Here is a 22368-nt window from a genome sequence, read left to right as displayed (position 1 = left end):
AGGATGGTGCATATAAAGTGCACTTGGCAAACTTCTCGGGCAGGCAGGGTGGGTGCACTTTGAGAATAAGGAGGACTAACAAGGTTGGAAATAGAGAAAGAAAGTCAATATGGTAGGACTAGAGGGCAGTCAGATGCATATTGTAAGAGGACTGTGGATGTCCATAATAGAAGATATAGTGCGTGCAGTCTACAGGCTGTCATCAGAGTCTACAGACGTGACTGATGATCTGTAGAAATAAGATGAAGATGGAAGAGATAAACTTTAAATGTTTCATCTGGCTTGGAAGAGTGAGACTTATTAGCCAGCCGCTACGTGCAAACACACACACATTCTGACCAAGATATAATTCATTTTGCTGCATTTCTTTTTATCTGGGATTTATTATTGCTTCCACTAATTAAGGCAATAATGAGTGTGGCTAATTAAAGAGGTTATGAAGTCTATCTTACCTGGTGGGGGGTGGGGTGGGGGGCTGCAGTAAGAGGAGAGACACACTCATGATATGTTTTACCAAACCCAGCTGTAAATAAAGCCAGAGGGTGTGAGATTTTAGTAGCTGTCTTTGATGAATACGTTAATTAACCAGCGGTGGAAAGTGGTTTGTAATGAAGGAGATTAGCTCATCAATGATTTCTCGCTATTAAAGCGTTGGCTGTGTGTATATTTCTGAAGACAAACAACCTCGCACTTTTGTCTCACGCTCGTTTCCCTCTCAGAGAGAAGAAAGAAGGCATCAGGTTGGGAGAAGAACTTGCTGTATCCCATAGTGATGCTGATCCTGCTCACAGGAACGGTGAGTGCTGAGACTGACCTATCATTAAGCCCCAACTGTTTACTCATGGCGTACACAGCCTGGCTGGTGGCCATCGGGACTAACACTGCACCTCAAACCCCGTCCTCTTCCAGTTTTCCCACAGTGTTCTGGGTGGGGAAACCACTTTTGTTTAATAGCTGTTTAAGACAATGCTGAATAGCCACCTGTGCAACAACTGTGATTTTCAATAGATTATATGTGTGGGAATACTATTTACGCCGCCCGATAGCGTTAGATAAGGAAGAAAGGCCATGTGAGGCGCATGGCACGTGCATCAAACGACCCCGACGACAAGGTTTTGAGGAGCGTAATGTTGGAATGGTTAACAATCACAAGATAGTTATTATGCATTGCCATACTTAAGGCCCCCACAACCCAATTATATCATGACACCGGATACTTTTTTATAATTACACCATGTGTAAACAAATCTTTATCTTCCTTTCTTTCTGTCTGCAGACAATCTCGGTTCTTATGGTGGCACTGAATATCCTCTACCTTCTTGTGGATGAGACTGCCATGCCCAAGGGATCCACAGTAAGCCTACTGTCTAACAGCACACACACACACACACACACATACACACACACACACACTACAGACCTGCCATGTTCCCGGCGGAGACAAAAGTCAAATTCCGGATATGCTCAGGTGCATGCTGAAATAAAAGGCCCCGACCAGATGTTAATCAGGCCCAAACCTTGTGCCTCTGGTTTTGTTTTGGAAGCTCATTGAAAGTCATTTCACAGCAGTGTGCAGATTCACTGAGCTAGCTACGTGTCTCAAGTCAACAGTGGGTGAATAAGCTGCTTTTCCTCCCCTTCTGCAACAAAAAAAAAAGGCAGACAGGGCCAGGTGAAGGGCTCTGACTGTGAAGCAGACTAACTGCGTGTGGAACGGCTCTCAGAGATTCACATCTCCGCCTAACATGCAATGTGTTTTAAGCTCTCCTTATCTCCCCTCATCTGCAGTGACAGAGGTGCGTGTGCGTGCTTGTGCCTGCACGCGCGCATGTGTATGTGTGCGTCTGTGGTTGCATTCTTGTCTGAAGGGGGGCAACATAATGTATCCTATTTCTCCCTCATTTAATTTCGCGTCTTGCGGGCAACTGACAGAGCTGCCCTCAACATTCCAATTATTTTATTGAGCAGAGATGTTTTCTTTGGCATGACGCGTCGCAGAAAATCCCCCAAATTACACTTGTCATGCAGGTTGAAGCTGTCCTCCCTGACAGTGTGGCCCCACTAAATGGTTTACGCGTTTGTTGAGCTGGATGGAGGCCACTCCTCTGATCTCCCAGCGCTATAAGGAAAAGGAAGGGGTGGTGTGTGTGTGTGTGTGTGGAGGGGAGGGAGGGGGTCTCGTCCTTCAAAATAATCGATATTGATATGGTATCCATCTATCCACCTGTTAACTCTTCCACCCCCCCCCAGCTGTCAAACTCCTTCCCTGTAGCGTAGAAATTCCCTCAAAGTTACCTGCATGCTGTCTGGGAGGAGATAAGGGCCGGGGAAAGGAAGGGATATAAAGAAACGGAGAGCGCGGCTGGTTTGAGGTCTGGATGAGGTTCTGTCGGAGCAAAGAGAATCAGACTGTGGGAAAGTCAAATGAGGCCCTGATGTGCCAATTGTTACGGGAGGGGGGGGGGAGCACAATGGAAGTGCCCTGTCAATGTTTGTCTTCCTTTCTAGCTAAGCATCCCTCTGTAGTCCTTAGCATACTGAGCAGTGCCCCGCTCAACTTTACAGAGCAGGGGGACGGAGGCGGAGGAGGACGATGATGGGGAGCAGCGAGAGAAGAAGAGGAAGAGCAGGGAGGAGAAGCAGGTGGACGGAGAAGGAGGGAATGCAAAGATGCTGTAGAAACAACAAGGGGGAGGAGGAGGAGGAGGAGGGGAACCAGAGCTGCCTCTGTCAAAGGACACGGTGTTTTACAGCTTGATGAACAAGCACTAAGAGGGACCAATAAAATTGTTACTGCAGCCCCTCCTGTTTGGCAGCCACCACACTTGACACTGTATTTTGTAAAATGGACAATTAGCTACAACTGGACTGCAATTTTCACCTCACTAAAGTTGCCCTTCAGACTTTCCCTCACATAACCACCTCAACTAGGACTTCTTGACTTTTGTCTGATGACCCTTTGTTCCACGTCCGTTGAATATCTAAGACAAAAATAATTGTATTTGTATGTATGTGTACAAGCAGGACGACCGAATCCATTCTAACCATGGCAGACTGTATCAGCTTTCATCCCACTGCACTGGGGACATCTCTGGATCGTCATCAATTCGCTCACTGGCAATAAAAAAACTAATTATAGGAAATTCATTCTTGAAATAAAAAAAGAGTTAAACAAGATGGTCTTAAAGTGAGAGTGAATGTACCAGTGGTACTACAGTTGTTGCACTCTTTGCCAATAAATGTCCAGTTAAGAAATTGGAAAAAAAATGGCGATGACATTTTTATAGCAGGATAAAGTAAAATTAAATACATAAAAGTCATAACTTAACTTGTAGCTTTAGTTATAAATGACTCAAGAAACAGCCACAATATGGTGATATTGGAGAAAACAGTATGGGAGAATATGCCCTTGGAATCTCTCTCTCTCTCATATATTTGAGAAATAGAGAGGGCAAATCAGTCAGTTTTAAATATATGGGTTTGTTGGGTGAGAGATGTGAGAGATGATTGGGCCTACAGTTACAAAACAAGACGGCACGCTGGAATGATATCTTGATCAAGACCATAGTCCAGTTGAAAGTAAGCGTTACATTTACATGTTGTTTTTTTTGACGGTTTTACTCCTATCATATGTGAGAACTCGAGGAATTATGTGGTTGGCAAGTAGATAAGGATTTGTAAGAATCATGGGTGGGACAGTGTTAGGACTTTGAACAAGGAAGATGAAAAGTATGAGGATAAGCTCTTGGGTGGAATATACTGTACATACCCAGAAATGTGTTGTTTAATATGTTTTGTCTATTAAAATCAAGTGAGTCGAGAAAAGGAACCGTCTCTTACAGGAGATCAGACGGCCACAACATGACATGTAGCTGTGTCATGTGTGTGTGAGTGAGGTGCTGACAGTCTTGCCAATATGCAGGTATTGCACAAATATGATGTGTCTTGCTGACTGAGCTGTGGCAGGCGGTACAGACGAATACCCCCCCCCTTTACCCCCCCCCCCCCCCCCACACACACACACACACACACACACACACCCCTCCGTCTCTTTGACACACAAAAACACACACTACATCACCCTTCCTGCTACTGGAATGAAAAGAAGTAAAGAGTTGAAAGGAGGCTTACTGTGAAAGCTAGCTGTCCTTAGTGTGCGCATACACGCATATGCGAGCGCACGCACGCACACACACGCGCGCACGGTCTTAATGCATGCTCGCCCGCCCTCCATTAATAAATGACATCAGATGCTGTCTGCTAATTCCCTGTGTAAGAGAGAAAGAGCACTGCACTATGGCTCTGCAGTAAGCTCTCAGGGATGACAGTTGCATAAAAGGCATGAAACAACCTGCCAGGCTTTCCTTTTTCTTCAGGCTCTTTTTTTTTACAAAACAAATCAAGATAAGGACTCTCGAGGTGGGTAAGGAGAAATAAAATGCAATTAAAAACATACAAATATTACATTTAATATACAGACTCTGAAGTTATATATATATATATATATGTTGGTATTGCAAGAGTGGTTAAATTTGTGCATAAACATGTTAACATTTATGTTATAGGTTGCATGTTATTCAGTAGTATTGTACTACAGCTGTATCTGCATATGGTCTATATGTGCAGCAGAAAATATAACAGAGCTGTAAATGCGTGTCATTTCTAACTGGTGCATGTTGATAGTGACAGTGAGTGAGTTTTGATCAGGACGTACGTATGGACATAAGGTTGCAGTAGTGTTGGTGTCCTGCACCGCACAGTCATCAACCTCTAGTGCCCTCTCCAACAAAAGCAAATGCCTTATGAGTTGACATGAAAGATGCCCGATATGTGCAGTGTATGTAGATGAATGTCTTTCTCCTGTTCCACTTTCAAAAAGGGTTTTAGGGGTTGAGGGTGAGAGTGTATGTGTGTGTGTTTGGGGGAGGAGGAGGAGGAGGAGGAAGAGAAGGGGGGTGGTGGGTTGTCTGGTGTGTTTGCTGAAGTATTTGTTTTGTTGTTTTTATGTTTTTGGCGTGCGTTCAGCCTGTACACTCTTCTTACCGTAAGCAATGTGGCGTTTTTGTTTGAACACCTGTTCACATATTGTATGATCGACAGTGATTTGAAAAGAGCCTCTTTCATCTTGTTCCATTCATTACTTTGCCAATTTGATTCTGTCTTTCTCAAGTGGGGAAATTCTTCATGCGCTGTGTACTTACTATGAAGGATTTCTGTAATTGCATGTGTGTGCAACTGCCTGCAGTGCTGTCGTTTCCCATTTTGTTTTTTTGTTGTTGATTTTTTTTCTTTTTTTCTTTAAATGTGCGATGTGTTTATATAAGATCGGTGTGTGATGATGTTGAGTAACCCATTTGTCCCCGTCTGTATCTCCATCATCCAGGACCGAGGCATCGGGAACACCTCTCTCTCCACATTTGGCGTGGCTCAGGCGGCGCTGGAGATCATCCTCATGTTGTATCCTTTAAGTGACCCCACCACCACCTCCCCCTTTGTCTGTGGCCGGAGTAACATGCTCCACGGCTAAGAGCAACATTGTCCGGCCTGCTTTGTTTATCTAGGACATAGTTCAGCCGGACACCTTCCGGAAGACATGTTCTGCTGTTTCGTCACCTTTTATCGCAGGTGAAAAGGTGCAGACTTGGATTAACTTAAAAAGACAACTCGGGGAAGCTGCTTTGCCTCCAGCAGAGACCTGTTTTTTGCTCCTTGATTGATTTTCCCAACAGCTACTTGATGGTGTCTTCTGTCGTTGGCTTCTATAGCCTGCGGATCTTTGAGGGTCTCACTCCCAGGCAGGATGACACAACCATGACAACGGTAAAGATGGGATGGATGGACAGGGGTGAGGGGGGAAAGGGTGCTGAGATTGCTCCCAGTGTGCTGATGTGTTTGGGACCCCCTGCGTTTCATCTCTCTCCCTCATTTTCCACCTCCGCTCTCCCGCCTCCCTCTCTCACTCCGAAGTCCTACTGCTCACTAATGTTCTCCTCAAGGCCCCTCAATGGCTTTAGTTGATCTGTCCAATATTTGTTTGTGGGTTGCGCAAACACTGGCAAAGTGCAAGTTCCTTTCTTGTACATCAGAGGAAGAGTGGAGTTTGTGTGTGTGTGTGGTTGGGGGGCGGTGGAGGAGGAGGATGAGGATGTGTGCTCTGTTTGGCCCATAGTGCCACCTATTCACTTGGTAATGAGTTTGGGAGTGGTGAGGCTTGTTAACTAGCCATGACGCTCCAGTGAAAGGACTTGAAAGGACAATGGAGAGAACCTGGTAATGAGCAACTTCAGAGGTACTAATTGTACAATATGTGGAACCAATTTAACATCAAGTGGCGTGCGTGCATATGTGTGGCCATGTCACGGCCGAAACTGATGGTGCAAATGCTGTTTTTTTTCTTCCTCCAGCGCTTCTCTTTAGTTTCCATCTTGAAAACTTGTGCGAGTATGTGCCCCGAGACATTTCAATTTAGATTTTCTGTTTTCATTTTTTTTAGATCATCGGTTGCTGTGTGTCCATCTTGGTCCTGAGTTCAGCCCTGCCAGTGATGTCCAGAACGCTAGGTGAGTACAGGAATGTGTTACGAAAAGTGTGGGCATGCTAATTTCCGTATTCACACCTAGCACGCATCAATGAAATGGTGAAAGAATAGAATGACATTTTTGGGAAGTTATTTTGTTGTTTAGAGTTTGAGGACAAGGTTGATAACAAGCTACAGACATGTATCTTATCTTAGCCTAGCTTAGCTTATCTGAACAAAAAATTAGCCAAGATCAAGCTAAACTAAACTTAACTAAAATTGCCATGTTCATTCAAGAATTAATCCTACATATAAGAACCTTCCAAAACTGCAACTTGTTATTTATACATTTCAGTTTTTGCGCAGGTTAAACAAGATGTTAATTATCGAGTTTGAGAGAAGCTGATAGGTGGACTTTTTTTAAACCTTTGCACCGTGCAAGGATAGCCGTTTTCTATTTCCACGTTTCATGCTAAACTAAGCTGTCAGTGGTTGTGGCTTTATGTTAAGTGGAAGTGAGGAAAAGCCTATTTCTCAAAATGTAAAAACTATTTCTTTCACGTGTGTGTAGATTGAACTGACTTTTCAGAGGTGTCATCATGACCTTGCTACAACCAACTAGAAAAAATAAATGCTCCTCCCCCACAGCCGCATTCAGTGCCATCACCAAACCAGACCATTAAGGTTAGCAAGTTGAATTCTCCTATAGTTTCCCATAGTGACGTTAGAAAAGGAGTGCGGGGAGAAGGGGGAAAAATGACAGGAGCAGCACCATCACAATGGTACTAATAAACATGCAGAGTGCAGAGCACAGCTGTTCAAATAGCACTACTCTGTGTGTGTATGTGTGTGTGAGAGAGACCAACAGAGTGGGAGAATGGGACGGAGCAAGCATACAGTGACTCATTGGGAGCTTTACAAAATATCAACAGGTTCTGCTTTGTGACACTGAATAGATGAAAAGGAATAAATGCATGAGACAGAGCTGAAGAAAAAAAAAGCCTCCCAGCAAAGAAAAAAAAGACACGGAGAGTTGAGTGTGACGAAGTGAGATGTTAAGAGACAAGAAAAGGTTTTGTGTGTTGATGTGAGGTGTTTTTTGTGTGCGTCTCTGTCAGTGTGGGAAGAATGCACTGTACGAAAGAATAAGGAACTGTATTCCTACTACAAAACAGTTTGCTGAATCCTGTCTGTTTTAACAATACAGTGGGAAATAATGTAAGAAATTTCAGAGGAGGTTCACACGCAGGTAATGGTTGTTTTACGTTGTTTACAGGTAGATTGTTACACTCGGGAGAGAAAGAGAAAATCAACTGACTGCGCTGATTGAGCTTGGATTTTGTATGGGTTATAGGGCAAAGCAGTGGTTTAATGTAGTTTTAAATGTTTTGTGTGTTATTTTGCTTTTTGTTGGACAATCATTGGCTGTAGTAGAAGAGATACTGACAAGAAACCATGGGAGATGCCACAGTTGTTTCTGACTGGTTGCTTAAACCACCAAGATCAACATCTTGTAGATTTGTCTTCGGTGTGTATGACATTAAAGGAGCCTCCTTTTCTTAAAAACTGTTCAGCAAAGATGATCACATACAGGGACGAAAAAAGTTCATCCTGAATGCACAACCAGTTGCATGCCAATGTCTCCATCTCTGCCACTGTATCCTGACATTTCAAATGCCAATAATCTTTTTACCCCCAATTAGATTTTCACAAATTACCAAACCGAGATCAAAACCTCTGGCATTAGAAATGAATTTAGCCAGACCACAGTGGCAAGCTGTATCGACTCGGGTCTCCATCATCTCTCTCCCTGTCTCTTCACAGGCAATTTTGTTAAAGGTCCTTGATGCTTGCAAACTGCTTACTGCGGCTGTAAATACATCTCTCAAGACACCAAATCGATTGGCCAATCTAATTGACGACAGAGGTTGTGAAGATGTTACAGGAGCAGTAGAATGTCCAGAGACCAGGGTCTCTTCAGTCTCACACATCCCAATATGATTTCTACACACTGAGGACTGAGGGGGGGGGGGGGTGACTGCGGTGCATGCATGGATTTAACATATTGATGCATCCATTTCCTCGGTCAATGTTGGATGTAAAATTAACATCAAGACCAAGAGTACCACTAGAAGCATTGAATATAATTGCACACAACAGCTTAATTATCTCCCTACAATACGGTTGTTATTGGACGGTGCAGCTAGCTCATCTTGTGGTGGGGCGCAGAAACGTGGATTGGCAGGACTAAGTGGATAAGCAGGGAAACAATGGGGCGCTGGTGGCTTTCCAGCAGCATGTGAGCAGCTGTGACAGATGGTTTGGAATCGGTGTAGCAGTGTGGAGCTAAGAGGAGTCTACAGCAGAAACAGCTCCTTTATCTCTGTCTGAAAGTCCTGGGAGAGAGATGTCCACCTGCACCTTTGCTGCTATACTTAGTCACCCATTCTGTCTTCTCTCAGAGGGAACAGCCCTTACAATACAGCACAGCTAACTAAGACACAGTCAAGGGATGGAGATGAGCACACAACTTTGCAGTGTTTGTTTGAGAAAGAATAGATTTGTTTCTTTCAATAAAATCTGGAATTTGTCAGCATATTTATTTTTAAAGTCTAGAAAGAAAAAGCTTGATGTTAAACATACTGGACATTGAGAGAGTAACCTATACAATCTTGGGGAAAATCTTTCAAAAAATCACAGACACAAGATTGTGTATGTCCATAGTTTGACTTTGTGGCTGCCTCAGGTGAATTGTCCACAATTGAGTTTGATTTTGTGGAAGACTTAGGGGTGGATCTCTCAATTTGGCCGTATGGGATCACAAATAGAAAAATGTACACGATTTACATGGGTTTTATACCCAAAAAGCAAAATAAGTATCCTTAAAATCAGTAACAAAAAGCCTACCAACCTATGTTTAGTATTACTCACTTTTGCAGAGGAGAATTTTGCTCAAGAATACAATACACACTTTGTCATGCAGGAACTTCCCTTCTTGCATTTTCTTGGGGTTTTGTGTTTTGTCTGGAATTTGTTATAATTTAGACCCCAGGGGAATAATAATCAGCCATCACACCTTTTTTTTTTTTTTTTTAAGAAAGAGTCATGTCAGGTCATACTGAGCTAGTTACTGCATTGTCACAGTTCTGTATCAGTAGTGACCTGTTGATTTGCTGTCCACCCTGTCACTTATTGTGTCACTCTCTTCACAGGTATCACCAGGTTTGATCTCTTGGGAGACTTTGGGAGATTTAATTGGCTTGGGAACCTTTACATTGTCCTTTCATACAACATGCTGTTTGCTGTCGTGACAACACTTTGTCTGGTGAGAAAATTCACCTCAGCAGTACGGGAGGAGCTCCTAAAGGCTTTAGGTAAATTTATCTGTTTATCTTTTTGTTATTTATGTGTCCTGAGGCTTCTCATCATCTTCTGTTATACTACATTATCAAAGCAATGTTTAACAAAGAATATTCCCACTGATATGGTGGAAGTTGTGTAGATTAGAAAGAGGAATCTTATTCAGAAGAAGACTTTGACTACTCAATTTCATCCTAATTTGGAATCCACAAAGGTTTGGGTCTGAAACACCGCCAGCAGAAACCTATGCTGTGGCTTTGGAGGGAGATAGTGTTTTTTTTCTCTCAGACAGCACAACCTGAAGTGACAAAATGGAAGAAATTGCAGCAAGATCCAATATGCTGCGGGACTGACATGTGACAGAGGATGGGGCTAGTCTCAAAGGCTTGTGGTGACAGGGCCTGGATGTTTGATACATAGGGTGGGATAGGGTTAGAAAATGTCAGACAGAAGGACTGAGGGGGAAAAAAGCACATCAATACTTCTGTCTAAGTGAAAGTCTGAGGCTTTTTAATGAGATTTCTCTCCCTTATCTCCTCCTGCCCAGGTCTGGATAAATTGCAACTGTCAAACAGCCCCACAGACCCTGAATCTGGGAAGCTCTCGGCCAACGGGCATCAGAAAACTCTGTGAAAGGGACGACAGATCAACACACATGCACACACAGACACACACAGACACACACATACACACACACACCTTAGCATAGCCAAAGGGAGATTTCAACAGTACTGCCTGACTGCTGAAAGGTGAAAGGGATTGGAAGGAACTTAATAAACCCAGGCAGTGTCTGACGGATGCTGCAAATGGAGGCTGAGAGCAATTTAGCTTCGTGACATTCCATCCTCTGCGTCTCGGATGGAAGCTGGGACAGAGCCAGGGATGCGACTGAGGAGTGAAATAGACTGGCATCACTGCAGTGACCTTGATGTTGACCTCAACTGCGACTGTGACTTTAAACCACCCATCTCTTGCTTCAGGACACTTCCCCCCCCTAGCATTGCTACTTGGTATTCTTCTACAACCTCCTCAAGCTGCACTAGACAAAAGCAAGAGGGTACGGCAGGTGAAACAATGCACCTTCTGTCTTATTTTAAGTCTTACATCTAACTAAAAGGCAGTGGGTTCTTTTTCCATCACTCTGCTCTTCCGCTGTGTTCAGCATAGTAAATAAGCCTCCACAGTTCCGTTAGACTCATTTTCTAATGTCAGTATGTCCATGGTAATCGATGTCAGTGAGCACTTGCAGTTTATGGTCTTTAATAGTTGGTCGCTGATTGCTGTGTAAACTGGTTCAGGCATGATAAGGCGACAGTGTCATTTTTAATTTATCACAATAAGAAAACAACAAAAGTGCTTTGTGAAGCATGAGAGAAGTCACTTATTCACATACATCACAGCCAGTACATGAAACTGCACAGAATCAATACAGTTCACATTGTATGCATTGGCACTGTAGTTACTGATGGGCCTCAGATTTTAGCACTCATGCTGTCATTTGTCTTTTTTTTCTCTCCTTTTTTTGGCTTTACTCAAGTGCGCTTTAACTTTATTGATGATGTCATTAGTTTGTACGAAGTAGGGTAAGAACTTTTTTTTAGGTGCTCTAGATTTGACTTGAGCTAATCTACAAATGAGAAGCTATATGGGATTTTTATCCACTTCACTCCCAGTGAGCAAGATGCTTTAGTGCATTTGGAGCTGAGCCTGTGGTTATATTTCCTAACATTTTATTATGCACATAGTAAGAAAATGTTGTCATATTTTTTTGCTGATCCCCCAAAAAATTATTTTAAATTCAGAGGGCACAGAAAGATTCATCAGATTTGTCATTTTTTGCAAATGTTGTTTTTACATGTACATATTATAGTGTGTTTCATACCTCTATTGCATTATGTAAATACTGGGCTCTCAGTGAGCCCGCTGAGGGGCTGACTCACTAAGCAATCTGTATTTTGTTGTTTGGACATATATTTTTTTTAATAAACACCTAAATCAAAGGCAAACCTGTAACAGTCTTCACATACAGAGTGCATGAGTGAAAAATGAGTGCAGATGGTAGCAAGACTTGGTGACTCAGGCCCCATTTACATGTCGTCGTATTGCTGCATAATCCTTTGAACTGTGATGTTCTTCGTCTCCAGAACCACCTTAAATGCCTTATACGACAAGTATCTCACAGGCTTAATGTTAAGGTTGTTTCTTGTTCTGTGTAGTCCGTCTCTGTACATGTTCATAAGTGTTCATGTACATTTTTTGTCTCTTGACAGTTCCACTGTGACCCCCTGTACTCTGCTGAGTTTTTAGTCTAAAGCCAGCTAGATATAAACTTTTTTTTTGCCATGAATGTTGTCACAGACTCGGTCATTACCCATTAAACTTGAGCACTTGCTAGGATCAGACTGAAATTATGTTTTTATGATGTTATAGATGTCATGTGTTTTTATGGTGACTAATATGACATGATGACAAAAAAAGGAAGTAAGTATTTTTATTTATATATGCATTCAAACTTTTGTTTCTCAGGACAGGGAATGTTTTACATCAAAGCTGTCTACCATTGGTTGTTGCTATATTACAAAGACTGGATCTAAGAAAAGATTTGCAATTCTCAAACGACTCATAGTCATCGAACTGAACCTGAACAGCTCATACCATCCTAAACCTAAAGCAGGACCTTGTTTCTGATCTGAAAGACATCAGTGTAAGAGTCCAGGTTACCCAAATTCTTTACTAGCAGAAACGTTGGTAGTTTTCTAGTATGTTGAATGCTATCTCATGCTCACATTGCTATGCTCAGCTGTTTTATTGACATTAGGAGCCTGCTGATCATTAGATACTGTGAAAAATCAAGATGGCACAAGGTGATTTGGTAAAGCAAAAAGGATATATATGAATGGAAGGGTTGTATTACTTGATCTGGCTGAGCTACAATCACTAAAACAGCTCAATGGACTTAAAAAAAACAAACTCCATTATAGTTGTGCTTCCATCCACTCAGCTGCAGGCTGTGGTAACGCTGGACTCTGGCAGGGAGGCATCACACCCCCAGTAACACACCACAATCATGCTCCTAACAGTACCTTCTGAGGTGAGAGCTGACTGGTCCGTTTTCTATTCAAGCGAGCTTTTCTGGTTGCCTTCTTGGTACATCTGTGTTGTGTGTGTGTGTGTGTGGGGGTTCAAAAGTTGAGACTTGGCCTGTACTGTAAGTGAAGCAGCTTTTATTTTTCTGTCTGTATGTCAGTCGGTCTCTGCATGTAATTTTTGGTACATGTCTTGTGAATGTATTTTTTACAATTTCTCAGTTTGCTAAATTTATGTTGTTATTTTTGATGTTTTTTGTGTTTGCAAATAAAAGTAGAAAATGCTTCAATATCTTTTCATGTATCATTTTATGATATAGGCTGTGGTAATAAATGTCATAAATTAATATTTAAAAATTTTGGGAAAGTGCTCTTGCTGAGACTTAGATAAGAAGGACATCACCATTTCCTTGTTTTGCACTTGGCACAGAGCTATATGACTTTCATTTAGCCTAGCATTAAGTCTGGAAGCAGGGGGAGCAACTAGCTTTGTGCTGTCCAGAGTTTAAACAAATAAGACCATCAGCAGCACTAAAATTCACAAAAAATTATATCTCACTTGTTTACTCCATACAGAGCGTAAAAATGACAGCTTGTGGGTTTATGGGGAGTTGCATGATTTAACTATTGTTTAGCAACAATGCCTGACCACAGTGACCTTTCCTGAGTCTATGGTGGAGAGAGTCGCTGCACCAAGCTGCTGAGTTAGAGGAAATATTTACACAACACCCAGTAAAAGCACATATTTTTCATTTTTGCAGTTCCTAATGTGAAGCTTTAAAACAGAGTTGCTTTTACTTGGAGAGAGCCAAACTAGTTGTTTTCCCTTGCTTTCCATCTTAATGCTAAGCTAAGCTAATTGTCTCACAGATCCAGTTTAATCTAATACTACTAGTATTTCCCCCTACCAAATTCTTTCCTAAAAATGCAATATTTTTTTTATTCCAAGCACATGGGTAGCTGGGCTTGTAGATCCTACATGATGACATAATATAAATGAAATCTGTACCTGGTCTAGAGAGGTTTTTTGTGGTAGACAGATCTGCACAAGGGGCACGAGGGTCTGCTGTCTGCAGTAAAGGCCTCAAAGGCTTCCAAACAGAGCAGGTGGAAGAGGTGAGAACAGGAGAGGAGCACGGTTCGTCTGTGCTGCTGATGGTTGGATCTGCTGGTGTCTGCTGGAGGGTTCAGGCTGCACAGTGCAGTCAGGCAGATGGGGCAGTCCCAGACACCTCTCTGGATTACCTTTCAGAGTTTGAAACAACAACAACAACAACAAGGTTTTTTAACTACCTTCAGTACATTTTTACAACTCCCATCCCCATTTCCATTAAATACAACTATCAGGTAGTAATAAAAGACCACCTAACTTCAAAGGACTCTGAAGCAAATCTGTTGGCAGCTGACAGGTTTGATCCAACAGGAGGTGATAACACGTTTACCAGTGATCCTTATAAAAACAAAGCAACACACGCACAGCTTCACCAGTGATTAACCAAAGACAGCTACCTGTGTTTGGGGGCCAACATGCCCTGTTGTTAAATGTTTCATATCGAGCTGCACTCTGCTTTATAGAGTTTGCACCCGTGAAAAAAGGTGCAAGGTATGTGTTGAAAGCACATTCACTGTTTGATACTCCATGTCAAGGCTGAGCCACTCCTGCCTTGTAGTCACCCTTTTCACACCAGAAAAAAAAAAAAAAGACATCTTCTTTGCACACACCCCACCCCCTCAGTGGAAAATGGCACTGGCTGCTATGAAAGCCAACAATGGAGCCTTATGGAACAGCAAATCTTAATGTCTTTTCAGTTCCTCCGCGGCAGTCCAGGCGATGAAAAGCCTGCCGTGCATTATCAGACTGGCTCGTGTTTTTTGTAAACACAGAGGATTATTTGCCTTCCCACTGCCATTCATTTGGTAAAGTGAATGATAACCTCAGGAGAGACGTGTACTTTCTATATAGCAGCTGTGATGCTGTCGCCCCCATGCAAGCGTTAACATGTCAAGGAAAAGGCAAGGCAGGGTGAAGAAGAATCAGACTGGGATTAGATATTTTCACAGGGCCATGTTCAATGATACAAACGGCTTCTGGTTCAGCGGAGTGTGTCTGGTTCCTGACCTGGCTCTGTATTCGGTCCCAGTCGTTCTCCCGTGGCTCAGAGACGCTCTTTCTCTCCAGCTGCTGGAACACTCGTCTGCTTGATGACAGGGAGCGGTCGATATCACTCAGAAAAGCCTCCGTGTCAGTGTGACAGTATCGGACAAAGCTGTCATTCAACTCCTGCAACTAATTAGAAAAACCATTTTATTGGCACAAAGGAGGCATGTTTCATTCAGATACACAATAGAGTCGTGTTTTCAGCGAAGGCTAATTGTGTGTGTGTATTGTAATGGCTGAGGCACGCTGACAGGGTGCAGTTGTTAAACAGCCAGATCAATACAGTCACGTCTCCCACTAACATAGAGAATTAATGGAAACCAGTAAAAAAAGGAAGACAGTGCTGGGAAACATGGAAACACACATATCTCTGACACTTTTTCTGTTTCACGCACGCTCACATAAACATGTTCTCTCGCTGTCTTGTACATAGTGAAAACTAATGAATTAACTACTAATCACTCCAAATAAAGTGTTATGGAGTTACCAATTTCTTTCCGATGAAATAACCTCTAATTAGTGTCTATATAATTTTACTGCGACTTTGCTGGACCGATGCAGTCGGCAGCCACTCTTCTACACATTAGCAGTCTAGACACGTCTTACATGGATATTCAGATTTTACTACTTTTTACAGCAATAATTGTCAGACTGAAAAAGCACTTAGAGGATTAGACAGTTGACAGAATAAATGAAATATAATAAATCCAAATATTTTAAACATTTTTGTGACTTTGTTTCTGCTGTATGGTCAAATTTTATGAGAAGGGATTGTTTTGAGGAACTTGATCTCAGTTTTTCTACAGCTCATTTTAGAGTGTGAATCTTCTGTATCCCATAGTAGACAAAGTACAGACTGCATGAAAACTATTTCAATCTCCCATTGACCATGTTGAAGATGCCTTTGAGTGTCTGTCATCTCATAATTCATCTGTCTTCTCCCATTTACAATAGCTGTTGCTAAGCAACAATTAATGCCTGCACATGCATATTACTGCTTACACCAAAATATATTCAATAGTAAATGAAAGGGCTATTTATACACTGTAAGTTTCAAAGGCACTTTGCAATTGACCAAACACCACACATTTCTGCATACAGAGTAAGCAACAATAATCAAAATATAACTTAACCATCTCCATGGCAACTGAGGAAACTCTAACCACTGATGAAGGCCATGAAATGTGACTAAAAGTTCTAGAGAAACGAACAAAGTCAGCAGTACCTGCGATAGAAATGTTTTTACTCATTCAGTAAGTGAATGTGATGACAGACTATAAATTAACGTATGGCTGCAACTGATTGATTAAACCACTGATAATTTATTGGAATTAATCATTTTGTCGATAAAATGTCGTAACTGTGAAAAACTGCTTTGGAAATTTTGCTTGAAAAATGAATTGAACAATTAAATAATTGTAATTGCAGTTCACTATTAATGTGATAATACATCGGGGAAAGATAATGTAATATGTAGCATTTTCCTCGGTACCTGTTTGCATAAATAAACTTGTTTTCTCTGTTTCTGACACACACGCCCACATGCACATGCACACACACACACTAACACGCAAACACACACACCATCCTTTAGCCTGCCACAGTGACATGAGAATTGCTTTACAGCCAGGCTTTTATCACTAATTAAACAACTGTTAACCATTCGGATGGAGGCTTTTATGAGCCTGGCTGACTTTTCGACAGTCAAGGCAAACAGTACAGCCTCTGGTGAACTTTGCCTTGCTCCACAGTTGATGGGGACAGAAGAGGACACAGAAGGGGAAGAGGAGGTGGAGCGCAGAGGCGTTATCTCACGGCAATCCATCTAGATGTCGGTAGTGTCCCCCGTAATGTGTTGACTCAGGGTCGGACCTCCGAAGCGAGTAAAAATTGAAAGCTGGGCATCGGTATCAGCTGATAAGAGTTCTGAAACTGACCTGATACGTTGGAGTTTTTTTTTTTTTTTCCACAGGGAACACCTGGGGCTACATGGTACAAAGATGCTTTATTGCCTCTTGCTATCACAAGGAAAGCTTAGAGAATGGGTTTCTCCGTCTCACACAGGTTCCAGCCCAGCACTAACACGCCTGTTTGCATTACAGTCAGCTAAGCAAATAAGTCTTCCCCTAGAAAATCAAGTCAATCAGACCTTTCAGCACTGTGTTGCACAGCTCACAGCTCTTGAAGATCATCCTCGGTGTGACAAAAGATATGAGACAATCTCATGACCACCCACGACCACTGAGTCACACAACTTGGATGTAAAGTGTCTGACAGCTCCTGTGACTCCATCCACGAGCATGTGGACCTGGACATGGCCTAATGTGTTAGAACAGAGTTAATTGGCTCAGTAAATGCTGTGTCTTTCTTTATGTGACATGTTAAGGCATGGTTTATATGCAGGATGATAGAGACTGACAGGGGGATGGGTAGGACACTTCGACCCTTGCAACACATTATAAGTGTGGCCCCTCATGCATATGTCACTTTTGCTTTATCAGCCTCTTTGAAGCACAGGAGCACTCTGCATGATTACAACACCCCAAACACAAATAAATATGCCTGTTCTTGAAGTTGCTGGACACACAGAACATGTGTTGGAGCTATGATTATTTCAAAGTCGTGCCATTGGAGGAATATATATAAGAAATGACTCTGCAACTTTGAAAAACGGATATCTCATTAAGATAAAAATGATCAGTGACATCTTTGGTCATCCAAGGCCTCAGCCGGGGGAGGTTCACTAGGTGGCAATGTTCCCTTTTCCTGGGAGCTACCGTGAAGACAACACAAGCCTGAGAGTCAAAAGACCCCTTCCACTGGCAGCTCTGAAGACCATCGGTCAGACACTGGCTCGTATAAGATAAATATATACAACAATGGTTGTTCTATTCACAAAACCACCAGCGGGGGCGGGGGGGGCGCCACTAAACAACAATAACACAGACGCACCGTGCCGTGTCACAGCTTCTCGCCGCGGAGCGTGAGGGTCAGTCGGCCACCGCGGCTCGCGAATACCGGTCCCGCCGGTGGTCGCGGTCCTGCTGTGGTACGGGTCGGTGATGCCGGTCTGCTTTGGCCCAGAGACCATCAGATTTTACCGCGGGAGGACTTTGGGGAGGACACGGTGTTGCTCGAGGTGAAGACCGGGCGGGACTGTCGGCTGAGAGCTTCCTGGTTCAGCTCCCAGCTGCTGCAGCAGCGCGGGTGAGAGCAGAGCAGCTGCGGAGCAGCTGCGCTGCATCTGCATGCAGAACTCCGTTTGCAGAAGCCGAGTTATGATAAAAACTTCCAGATCATGAGCTGTCATGTGACTTTGATCGTCATCTATTTCAGTTCTCCTCGTCGTAGTTAAATATCCCCTCCAGTGAGTGCAGTGGTTGCGTTACTTGTAGCTTTGAAATGGGACGAGAGAACAAAGCCTGAAATGACAACCTGCATCAGTTATCCAAACACCCTGGCCAGCTTCACCTCTTCACCCTTTCTTGTCTAACTCAGTCACAGCGCTACACACACTGATCGATGAAGGAATACCAGACCCAAACATGCGCAGGAGACATCATGCTTTTTGTGTTGACCCCAGAATTCCCAGACTGTTTGACTAAAACACAAAACTCTCTCCACATTAGTGAACAAACAGCGTATGATTCACAAAGCATCAAAGGAGCTCAAGAGGGTGAGAGCAGGTGAAGGTGTGTGTTTGTGTGTGTGGGGGTTAGCAGTGGGGGTCAGCGAGTCCCTGAGACCCATGTCTCAACCCTCAAGATGTGATGTTCGTCACAGCCTTTATCCAACCAGCTAAACGGTCAGAGAATGTCAGAGTGATATGTAAGAGGACAATGAGACGTGAGGAAGGCGATGTGACCTTGTGCATGTTCATCATGGTAAAAGAAGCATGATGAATCTCTGAGATCCTGACACTATCACTTCAGAGATGAAGTCCAAACTCACCTTGGCCTCAAAGAATTTGCGTTGCAGCCGTTCGTCTTTTGGGCAAACTGTTTTCCTCACATGTCTGTACCACTTTCGAGCAACATAGCCTCGCCAGTATGCTTGAATTCTATGCACACACAAAACACATCCACAACAAAGAACCAACAATTAGATAGTCTTACAGCCAACATAAAACAATGCTGCAGTGTTATACAGATAACTTGATGAGATAGTTTGATGTAAAATTCTTAGTCTGAGGTTCTGCGTTGATACCTTCATTTGAAGATACTAAAACAAATTTTTGATGTTTGATTTTGCATTTCTTGTTTCGTGCATTCACCTGGTAGCACAACAGTGTCTGAAGAGGTGAGCTGCATCGTGTATCACCCGTGTTTCATACTGCTCCCTCCTGCACATGGGGCAGCACTTCCTCCCAGAAAACCTCTCAAAGGCCTGCAGACATGCTCTGTGGAAAACGTGCGAGCAAGACAGCAACACCTGAAAAGGGACACACATAGATGTTAATTATTTTATATTACACACCGAGTAGAATCACTCCTGCTGTAAATCAAGAAGCAGTGACTAAACTACCCACAAGAGTTGAGATTGCATGGGTTGAGGTTGAGGATGTGTATTGAGAAAGGCTCTCATTCAGTATATCATATACAGTATGTGGTGTGTGTATGTGAGCTTTAAGCTAAATCTGTGTGTGTTCATGCACATATGTGAATCTGCCTTTAAGTGTTATTTGCCAAGGGGATAGAGGGAGTCAGCATGACCCCCAGTGGGTCGGCTGGGACCTGGACTATAGTCTCCTACCTGTGAGAGGGGCTTTTTTTATCGTCTGAAAGGAGACGGCCACAGCTATGGGGCTCTGCACACAAACCAGTTTACTCAGATCTCCAGAGGGCAGAGGAAAGGCATATTGATTTCCTATTGTTTTTGGCCTGACCAACACACTCCATCACCAGTGAAAGGGCCCCCTGCAGTGTACAATTTCCAAGAGCTCCACAAGCCATTAGACCAGGGAGAAATTTCATTTCTCGTAACATTTTAAGGGCACAAGCTGCAGTTTAAGGCCAGACATACAATAAAGAAATACAATAAAAAATGCAACAGAAAGCAGAGGAACTTCAACCTCGTAGAGACAATTTATTGTTGGGATTAAAATTATATGAGCAGATTAGAGAAACACAGATTCCTGCTCAAACAACTGGTTCAGAGCATTGCTGTTGTAAGCATTTTTCATTGTCATATTAATGCTTGAATGCGACAACAAGTCTGTAGCACAGTGGCATTGTTACAATATGAAGGCTTCCAGGAAAATGCCAAATCAACAAAGATTCCCTCTTGTCACTTTCCCTTGTTAGCAGGCTCTAATTAACTTTTTTTTTTCCCTGAGTCAAACTAATATTTACACGTGCATCTATGGCAACTGTGCTTTGTGAGGCCGCCTATTCTAGTCCCACATTCTTGAGGAGATTGGCATCTTAAAAGGGGATCGGAAAGGTGTAAAAGACTGAATGACCCTCACAGTTACACACTGATTGCTACATCATCACGTCACACTTGAGTTCCAAGGCAGTATGGGTAAATTTGTACAGTTGTCTACACAGATTAGAACATACAGGAACTGCAGGCAGGGGGCTTTGTGTGTATGTTTGTGTGCTCATGTGTGTATGCGGAAACACAGGTTTCCCTGAGGACAGACGCAGAACATTGGAAACAAGTTTAAGAGAAAGAAAGAAAGAAAGAAAGAAAGAAAGAAAGAAAGAAAGAAAGAAAGAAAGAAAGAAAGAAAGAAAGAAAGAAAGAAAGAAAGAAATAGCTCTCACTGAGTATTAACCGAAGCAACTGTGTTGGAGGAATACCTGAGGTTGAAGGCGAAACTCCTCCCTACATATTGCACAGGGTTGAGCTGAACCCTGCTGTTGGATAGACCTCGCTTTGACCTGCATCCATTCATCCTCTGTCAGTCTCTCTGCTGGGGAAGCCACCAAACCCAGTTTCTGAGCTAAAACATAGAGGGAATATAGTGGTAGGATTGTCATGGATGAAAGTATTTAACTGCAAGACGGATTAAAAGGTTGTGCTACCAAATGTTAAAGGAGGTGGAGCAGGATCAAGCATGTATTCTGTCTCATCTCCTCCATCCGGACTCTGTGACCCCGTCCCCTCCACTTCTCCTCTCCCTTGTGGATTTCTGGGTGTGTTTCTTTTGCAGCATGGTAATGAGTGTGATAATAACAAATCTGGAAGCAACAGAGTCCGTTTGATATGGTCTTGAAAGGCAACGGAGGTCATCACCAACTTGTTGCCTGCTTTGGACTTCAAGCTCTGTAAAAGACATTCATCACTGTGTTTATATAAAATTAAATCAAATTCATAACATGGGCGATGTACCAAATGTAGATATTTATCTCAGAACAAGGTAGGTAAACAGCGATAAAATAACCTCATATTCTAGAAACATGCTGTCAGGACAAAGCTTCAGGGGTAAATTACTGCATGGCCAAATGGAAATGCTATAATTAGTCAAGATTATTCACTAATGCTGCAATTCATTGTGTCAGAGAAAGCTTGGATATAATCTTCCTCTGGTTTCCCAAAAAAGGGTCTAACTTCATTCTACACTTGAATAAAACGATATTTTGGTTATTATTGAACTGGACCGCGTGGGGCTCAGTTAACCCAGGTGTTCGCTATCTAATTAATTAAACTAGCAGGTGAAAAACAGACGACGTAAACTTAATTTTGCAACACAACACCGAAAGAGTTTAAAGATTAAGAAGAAGACAGCGATAGGAAGATATACGTCGTATATAGTTTTTATATTTTAGCACATTTTCATTACTGAACAAATAACAAAGTGGCGTGTAGAGGAGTTTAGGTCCAAACCTTCCGCATTGCCATCCTTTCGACAGTGTTTGAGTGGTTACCAGGTAACCTTTCCCTGCCCGTTACGTCAACATCGCGGAGCCTCATCGCTGCCTCTGATTGGCTGATCTAAGCACTCTGGCTTAGCTGATTGGTTATTGTTTCTAAGCCAAAGTCACTGTGATTGAACTGTGTGGTGAGTTTGCATCCTGAAACACTGTAAATGGGTAATTGCATTTATCAAAGGTGGAAAATTATTTTTATTTTTTTTACTTGATGTGTCCTTAATGGTGGTGGAGTGTGAAAAACATACATTTTAACAGAACAAGAAATGAAAGAATAATCTCAAAAACTCAGTATTCATAATTGAAATCAACAGGAAAACAAGAAATGAGAGTACAACAACAATACTCCATCCCTCCTCCATGACTTTTTCC

At 42.6% G+C, this 22368-nt stretch overlaps 2 protein-coding genes across 3 annotated transcripts in view; one reads left to right on the top strand and one right to left on the bottom strand.

Moving 5' to 3' along the window:
* Positions 1 to 12224, top strand: part of lmbr1 (limb development membrane protein 1) — a 32655-nt gene extending 20431 nt beyond the window's left edge. For both annotated transcript variants that reach the window (XM_083995376.1, XM_083995377.1), the window contains 7 exons: positions 720 to 796; positions 1277 to 1354; positions 5384 to 5457; positions 5730 to 5820; positions 6494 to 6560; positions 9730 to 9891; positions 10425 to 12224. In XM_083995376.1, the coding sequence (XP_083851502.1) occupies positions 720 to 796; positions 1277 to 1354; positions 5384 to 5457; positions 5730 to 5820; positions 6494 to 6560; positions 9730 to 9891; positions 10425 to 10510 (635 nt within the window). In that variant the 3' untranslated portion in view covers positions 10511 to 12224. The remainder of the gene's footprint in view (positions 1 to 719; positions 797 to 1276; positions 1355 to 5383; positions 5458 to 5729; positions 5821 to 6493; positions 6561 to 9729; positions 9892 to 10424) is intronic.
* Positions 12225 to 13977: 1753 nt separating this feature from the next.
* Positions 13978 to 21967, bottom strand: rnf32 (ring finger protein 32; the record flags this gene model as incomplete). Its single annotated transcript, XM_083995280.1, has 7 exons — positions 13978 to 14208; positions 15083 to 15250; positions 19073 to 19181; positions 19395 to 19552; positions 20926 to 21068; positions 21151 to 21391; positions 21953 to 21967. The coding sequence occupies 7 exons, from the start codon at positions 21965 to 21967 to the stop codon at positions 13978 to 13980; spliced, it is 1065 nt and encodes a 354-aa protein (XP_083851406.1).
* Positions 21968 to 22368: the final 401 nt, after the last annotated feature.

The sequence above is a fragment of the Trachurus trachurus genome (assembly GCF_905171665.1).
Source record: "Trachurus trachurus genome assembly, chromosome: 20".
Taxonomy (NCBI): Eukaryota; Metazoa; Chordata; class Actinopteri; order Carangiformes; family Carangidae; genus Trachurus; species Trachurus trachurus.
This window is presented reverse-complemented; position numbering and strand designations above follow the sequence as displayed.